This window comes from Diabrotica virgifera, chromosome 9 (assembly GCF_917563875.1).
Source record: "Diabrotica virgifera virgifera chromosome 9, PGI_DIABVI_V3a".
Taxonomy (NCBI): Eukaryota; Metazoa; Arthropoda; class Insecta; order Coleoptera; family Chrysomelidae; genus Diabrotica; species Diabrotica virgifera.
In genome coordinates this window covers 95,776,264-95,784,312 of record NC_065451.1, presented here as the reverse complement: position 1 = coordinate 95,784,312, position 8,049 = coordinate 95,776,264, and the positions used below count along the sequence as shown (strand labels likewise).

The window sequence follows — 8,049 nt, the reverse complement described above, 5'->3', positions numbered from 1 at the left end:
AATGGCCCTTAATAATTTTGTTTCCCAGGATGTCAGCAGGATATGTAAAATAATGTAGTTTCGAGAAAAACGCAATTGAACATTTTACGAAACTTCAGTAATTAATAACTTTTTTATATTTGAATGGATTTACATCGAATTTTGTTTGAGTACCTAACTTTACATGTGTCACATAACAATTTATATTAATTCATAAAAAAGTAAAAAATAATTGGAAAAAAGTTAGTTGTCCTACTGTTGCTGAATAAACTTGGGCTGGATCTGGACTGTATATAGGTGTGGTTTTCTTTTTTGTGTTTCCAATGGTTTTAAATAATGTTATACTGATTTACATCTATTAATTGAACATGTATTAGGGAAAAAGTTATAAACCAGAATATGAAACAAAAATGTATCTTACATTAAAACATTAAAATTGCTTTGGCAACAAATTACAATTCTTCTTCTATTCTTCTTTCAAATTCTTCAAGGTGGGCTAAAAGGAAAACTGTACATACCCCCACCTTGAAAGAAAGTCTTTCAACACTAAATTTCAGCCAAAGGAAGAAGGCACAAATTGGCTACGGCTCTTCTTATATTTATATTCCCTCTGGAAGTGCGTAGGGACGCCACTCGTGCTACACCATCAGAACCAGTATGGAGGTGGGTAACTCGTCCTAACGTCCATTGCATAGGACCTTGATGAGGTTGTTTAAGAAGAACAAGATCATTGAGATATGTCGCTGAATTGCGTCTCAGAGGTGGGTTCATTGCATTGCGATGGTTTGCCTTAAATTGGCAGAATTGTTTGTATTTCCTTCAGAGTTGAGACTTCTGAGCTTCACCGATGAGGCATAAGGATGCTGAAATAGCTATATGGAGATGGTGGTCCAACTCTGAATCAAATATAAACAAAACCTGCCTTGATCTTCTTTTTTATCTTTTTCATTTTTACTCAGTTTGAGTATTTAGAAACTGTCTTTCGGTCCTTTACCTTGACGAAGGGAAGGTAAATGCGTGGCCTAAGCGTCCTCTATTTGCTTTCTCCTACTTTTGTCGTCTCTTGTGATTATATATTGTAAAATCCGGAGATATGGGATACAGCCAGAAAGCAGTTTATTAACGAAAAGTCTTGGATTTAAAATATTGTTTATTATATTTTTATTTCAATTATTCTAATTGTTTAAAAGGTAGTAAACTTTTCATCTGGGGCTTTTCGTTGTTTTCCTCGTAATACGAGAGATGTCGCTGAATTGCGTCTCAGAGGTGGGTTCATTGCATTGCGATGGTTTGCCTTAAATTGGCAGAATTGTTTGTATTTCCTTCAGAGTTGAGACTTCTGAGCTTCACCGATGAGGCATAAGGATGCTGAAATAGCTATATGGAGATGGTGGTCCAACTCTGAATCAAATATAAACAAAACCTGCCTTGATCTTCTTTTTTATCTTTTTCATTTTTACTCAGTTTGAGTATTTAGAAACTGTCTTTCGGTCCTTTTCCTTGACGAAGGGAAGGTAAATGCGTGGCCTGAGCGTCCTCTATTTGCTTTCTCCTACTTTCGTCGTCTCTTGTGATTATATATTGTAAAATCCGGAGATATGGGATGCAGCCAGAAAGCAGTTTATTAACGAAAAGTCTTGGATTTAAAATATTGTTTATTATATTTTTATTTCAATTATTCTAATTGTTTAAAAGGTAGTAAACTTTGCATCTGGGGCTTTTCGTTGTTTTCCTCGTAATACGAGAGATGTCGCTGAATTGCGTCTCAGAGGTGGGTTCATTGCATTGCGATGGTTTGCCTTAAATTGGCAGAATTGTTTGTATTTCCTTCAGAGTTGAGACTTCTGAGCTTCACCGATGAGGCTTAAGGATGCTGAAATAGCTATATGGAGATGGTGGTCCAACTCTGAATCAAATATAAACAAAACCTGCCTTGATCTTCTTTTTTATCAAGATCATTGATCTTTAATTTAAATTTATTTTCCTTCCATTTTTGCCTGGACTGCAATTCAGATAAATACTCCCATGACCATCTCTGCCACAGGTGCTGTCGAAGCTATTGAATTCTTTCGAAATGGTCCAGTCGATTAACGTTAATTTCTGTGAAGTTCTTCTCAGGTATAGAGGTAAGAGGTCTTCCAATTAAGAAATGAGAAGGTGTGAGACAGGAAAAGTCGTCAGGATTGGAAGAAAGAGGAGTAAGAGGTCGTGAATTTAAAATTAACTCAACTTGAACTAAAATAGTTTGAAAATCTTCATATACGAGAAGAGCCTCGGAGAGAACACGCTTTAATGTCCTTTCATGGACTTTATACTAGCCTCCCAAATACCACCGAAATGAGGGGAGTAAGCAGGAATAAAATGCCAAGCAATTCCTTGTAAGACACAAGAGGAAGATATATTTTCATTATTAATATTTAAAAATTTTCCAAGTTCCAAAAGATGATTGTTGGCACCTAAAAAGGTAGTACCATTGTCTGAGTAAAGGGCTTGGGGTTTTCCCCGTCTGGAAATAAATCGTTTCAAAGCTGCTATGAAGGTAATACTTGTCAGGTCAGTAACGATTTCTAGGTGAACCGCCTTCGATGAGAGGCAAATAAATAGGCTAATATACGCTTTATAAGTTTTAAATCCGCTACCGCGTCTGTCTTTTAAAACGAAAGGTTTCGCATAGTCAACTCCAGTATTAATGAAGGCAAGGTATGGAGTCACTCTTACTTCTGGGAGATTTCCCATAAGGGGAAAGTTGGAAACGGGTCGAGCCTTAAAACAAATAAAACAGCGATGTACTACCTGACGGGCCAAAGCCTTGCCGTGTATGGGCCAATAGGTTTCGCGAATTGAATAAAGCAATTGTTGAGGACCGACATGCATTAGTCTCAGGTGCTCATGTTCAAATAATAACTTGAAAAGACGATGCTTTGGAGAAATTATGATAGGATGTTTCTTATCATACGAGTAAGAAGATTGATGTAGTCTACCCCCCATCCTGAGTAATCCACGTGCATCAAGAAAAGGATTCAAAGATAACAGTTTACTGTTAGATGGGATAGTTTTTCCATTCAACAAGCTAAAATATTCCGTATAAAATGATTCACGTTGAGAGAATTTGACTAAAATACTTAGAGCTAAATCAAGCTCTTCTACAGAAAGAGCTCCAGATTTCATCTGCTGGGTCTTAAGTACAGCAGATGAGTTATGAATGAATCTCAAACAGTAGGCACACGAACGCTTTAAAAGACCAATTCTAGAATATCTATCAAAGGGAAATTTAAAACTTTCTATAGACACCATTGAAATTATTTTTGGTTGCTTAATTTCAAGTTTAGTTTCCAATTCTAAGGGTGTAAATGGCCATTCTTCAATAGATTTCAACAAAAATTCGGGGCCATGCCACCATAAATTACAGTATATGAGATTAGAGGGATTGATTCCCCTATAAATAAAATCTGCGGGATTCTTGTTCGTGCTCACATGTCGCCAGGAAAAATTGCTGGTGAGAGATTGAATCTCTGGCACCCTGTTAGCTACGAATGTTTGTAATAAATAAGGTGACGTTTGAATCCATCAAATGGCTACAGTTGAGTCAGACCAAAGAAAAATATTATGAATATTAATCGATAAAGATTCAAGAACTTTCTTTAATAATCTGCTCAAAATCAGGGCAGAATATAGTTCAAGACGAGGTATTGTTACCTTTTTCAAAGGTGCCACCCTAGATTTGACGCAGAGCAATTTGATTTGAACCTTTCCAAATGCATTAATGGAGCGAACGTAAATACATGAGCCATAAGCAAGCTCAGATGCATCACAAAAACCGTGAAGTTCATTTAGGAGAGAATCATGTAACTTGACGTTACGAGGTACCTCAAGATCATTTAATTTAAGCAGTTGCTCCCGAAAGGCCATCCATTCAGTATGAATTTGTGAAGGTACTGATTCATCCCAACTTAAGTTCTCTAACCACAATTGTTGCATTAACACTTTGGCCTTGATAATGACTGGACTTAAGAGTCCTAACGGATCAAATATACTGGCAATACTTGAAAGTATCGTGCGCTTCGTTATCACACTAGAAAAAACTTCGGAAGAAATAATATATTTAAGCGAATCGGAGCTTTGAAGCCAATGAAGACCCAAAGCTTTCGTACCATTATTGGAACCAAAGGTATATGTAGTGTCCTCAGATTCAATAATTGGTTTGATGCCTTTTAGAACCAAGACTTCGTTGGATACCCATTTACGAAGAGGAAAACAACCTTCAGCTAAAATGGCTACGATTTGGTTACAATGCAAAATAAGTTCAGAAATGGAATCGGAGCCAGTTAGCAGATCATCCAAATAGAAATCATTAGCTATAATTTTAGATGCTTCAGGATACTCATTTAAGTGTTCCTCAGAAAGTTGTATTAAACATCGAGTAGCTAAAAAACTTTGCCGAAGCAGTACCATAGGTCACAGTATTCAGACAAAAAGTTTGCAAAGGTTGGGAAGGATCTGATCGCCAAACTATTTGCTGAAGGTTTCTTTGAGAAGGATCGATTAAAATTTGACGGTACATTTTTGCAATATCAGCGGATACCTTATAAGAATGTTGTCTAAATCTCAGAATTATTGCAATTAAATCATTTTGAACTACTGGACCTACCATTTGTAAGTCATTCAACGAAACTCCAGATGTAGTGGGTGATGAACCATTGAATAAAACTCGAAGTTTTGTAATTAGGCTATCTTCTTTTTCCACTCCATGATGAGGAAAATAGAAATTAATTGGAGACTCGTTATTACATGGAGACATGTAACCCATAGATAAGTATTCGTTCATAAAATCGGAATATTTTTCCTTTAACATAGGATTCTTTTGAAAATTACGCTCAAGAGACATAAATTTACTTTTAGCAATAGATTTTGACTCACCTAATTGATCAAGAGAGTCCTTAAAGGGAATTGTTACGATAAATCTGCAATTTTTGTCCCTCTTATGAAATGACTGAAAATGTTCCTCGCAAGAGCTTTCTTCCTTCGAACGTGGGGAAGATGCAGAAATTTCCTCTATTTTCCAAAAGCGAGATAGATCGTTTACATCAGATAAACGGGAAACATTACAGATTGTCTGGTTAGACGTAGTTTGAGCAATTGGACCAGAAACAATCCATCCCAATCTCGTTTTCTGCAAAATAGGACCAATGCGATTTAATTTTATCTGTCCCACACACAGCAAGTTATAAAATAGACCTGCTCCAATTAACAAATCTATCGATGAGTTAATATGAGTGTTAGGGTCAGATAGCTGAATATTAGAAGGAATTCGTAAGGAAGATATATCAACATTACAACCAGGGATCTGATCACATATTGAGTTAGTAATTAGAAAATTGATAGAACTTTGGAACGAAGAATAGCAAGAACCAATTCGTAAATTACAATTGTATTTTAAATTCGAGGAAACTTGACCAAAGCCAGATACTGATACATTCAAACGGTTTTTTGCTATTCCCAATTTATCAAAAAAAACTAGATACAATATAATTTGATTGTGAAGCACTATCCAGGAGGGCACGACATTTGTGCGCAACTCCTGCGCTATCAAAAACATTCACTAGAACTGTCGATAACAGAACAGACTTGTATTCTGGAACATAGTTAGATAGGGTTTGAGTGTTGTGTACAGTCGAGTCAGATTGAATATTCGAAGATGACTGCACTGAATTGGAATATGAAGTTAAGTTATTTGAGTTATCCGTATTGATATGCAAGAGAGAATGATGCTTTTTACCACATTTAGTACACTTTCCGTGCTTACAATTTAAATTAATGTGGCCTGAATGTTGGCAATTGAAACATAATTTAAGCCTCTTAACATTTTCGGCCCGATCAGAAATACTTAAATGATTGAAATCGGGACACAGACTTATTTTATTATTGATGGATTTGCAGAAAGCACAAGAAGTTTGGGTGGCTACTAGAGCTCTTGAAGATTTCTTATCGGAACTGAATCGTTCTTTATTATTCTGTCCAAGGTTGGCATCAATTTTTTCCAAAACGTCAGCCTTACCTTTTAGAAAATTAATAAGATCCTTTAACGTTGCGTTTGAAGGTTTCTTAGATTCCCACTCCTGTGTGGTGTAGGAATCAAGTTTTTCTATTATAATAAATATAAGTAGGGTATCCCAGGTATCAATTGGTTGGTTCAATGATTTAAGTGACCTTAAATTACCTTGAAGTTCATCTATTAGTTGCCTGATGCTTGATGCAGATGGCTTTGTGATTTTTGGGAAAGAAAAAAGACACTTGGTGTGATTATATATTAATAAATCTTTGTTTGCAAATCTTTCACATAGCATTTGCAACGCGACTGAGAAATTATCCAAAGACACTAGCAAATTACTAATGACCTTTTCGGCAACACCGCTAAGAGAGGAATTTAAGTAGTGGAATTTTTGAATAGGATTTATATCTGAATTATCCATGATTATTGACTGAAACGAATCTCTATACTCTAACCATTTCTCATAGCTCCCGCTATATTTTAGAAGTTGAAGAGTAGGTAATTTAATGTTACAATTGACGTTAGGTCGACTAGAAGGACGTGCTTGGGATTGAACATCGTTTTCTGAATTAATGTTATACATAACTTCATTGGGATTGGCCTTTGATAGCAGCGATCGTGTTTTAGTAATAATAGAGAAATAATCCTTTTCGAAGAGCTCTCTTTGGGACGCTTCCTCCTCTAAATCGTTCACATGACATCCAATTTCGGATTGAATTTCATCGAAATTATCTAATAAATCTACAGCTTTATTTAACCTTAATTTGATTTCCTCTGACGGAGTATTATAATCATCGTTGGAAATATTGGACTCTACATCTGTGATATAATTTTTAAAAATTGTCAATTTAGATTTAAGCCCTACTCTCTTTCTCTTGTACCTTTCAACGTTAGAAACTTGACTATAATTTTCAGTTTCGGACATTGTGACTTATACTGAAGTAAAAAAGAAAAAAATAAAATATGACAATAATTCTATAACGAGAAATGTCACGTAAACTCACGTAAATGTCAGATAGTTTTGACAAATGGAGGATTGATATTAAAGAAGTAGGTAATAAGTTTCAAAGTAAAAACAAAAATTAATAACCAACTGGAAACTTAGGTGTCACAAGTGAATGATTAGACACTGTGACCTTAAATATCAAATAATCTATCAATAAAATAAACCAAAGAAATATGAATAAATTTTGTGACACTGGCGAATGATTAGACGCCGAAATTGTCAATGAAATAGGAAAATTAAATATAATTAAATTTTATAACACTGGCGAATGACTAGACGCCGAAATTGTTAATTTAATTATATCCAAATTACAAATTCGAAAAATAACAAGTATGAGTCAATTCTTATTCAACCAGAAAGTGGAATATAAGAAAAGGAATATAAGTTCTAACCTTTTAACTTCAACGGCTAAAAGTCGGCTTCTCGTTATTTTTCTTATATGCGGTTCGAATAGGACCAATGAATAAACTTGGGCTGGATCTGGACTGTATGTAGGTGTGGTTTTCTTTTTTGTGTTTCCCATGGTTTTAAATAATGTTATTCTGATTTACATCTATTAATTGAACATGTATTAGGGAAAAAATTATAAACCAGTATATGAAACAAAAATGTATCTTACATTAAAACATTAAAATTGCTATGGCAACAAATTACAATTCTTCTTCTGTTCTTCTTTCAAATTCTTCAAGGTGGGCTAAAAGGAAAACTGTACAGTTGCCCTCAAAGATAATATATTTTTAAAGATATCCGTAAATTTCTGTTACATAAAATTATATTGCACTAAAGTTTTGTTTAAAATTTTACACAATTCAATACTAAAAACAAAACAATTTTGTTGTTCAAACATGTTGTTAGATAAATTATAACATGAACTTACTTGTTTTCCAAAAATTTAAAAATTTGACAAGATAATAAACAAAATAAAATGAAAAAATCATCAGAATCAGTTTTGGTAATAGCGGATGCTGAAAGTTGTGAAAGTAAGAACTTATTGCATTTTCTTAAATCAGCCCGA

The 8,049-nt window shown here is 34.7% G+C and overlaps 1 protein-coding gene across 1 annotated transcript; it reads right to left on the bottom strand.

The window, feature by feature from the left end:
* Nucleotides 1–5,483: 5,483 nt before the first annotated feature.
* Nucleotides 5,484–6,953, bottom strand: LOC126891143 (uncharacterized). The gene has a single exon (XM_050660325.1). The coding sequence runs from the start codon at nt 6,951–6,953 to the stop codon at nt 5,484–5,486; it is 1,470 nt and encodes a 489-aa protein (XP_050516282.1).
* Between the last annotated feature and the right edge of the window lie 1,096 nt (nt 6,954–8,049).

What these genes read in the sequence shown, in the direction of transcription:
- LOC126891143 (XM_050660325.1), bottom strand. Translation starts at nt 6,953, where the DNA reads ATGTCCGAAACTGAAAATTATAGTCAAGTTTCTAACGTTGAAAGGTAC.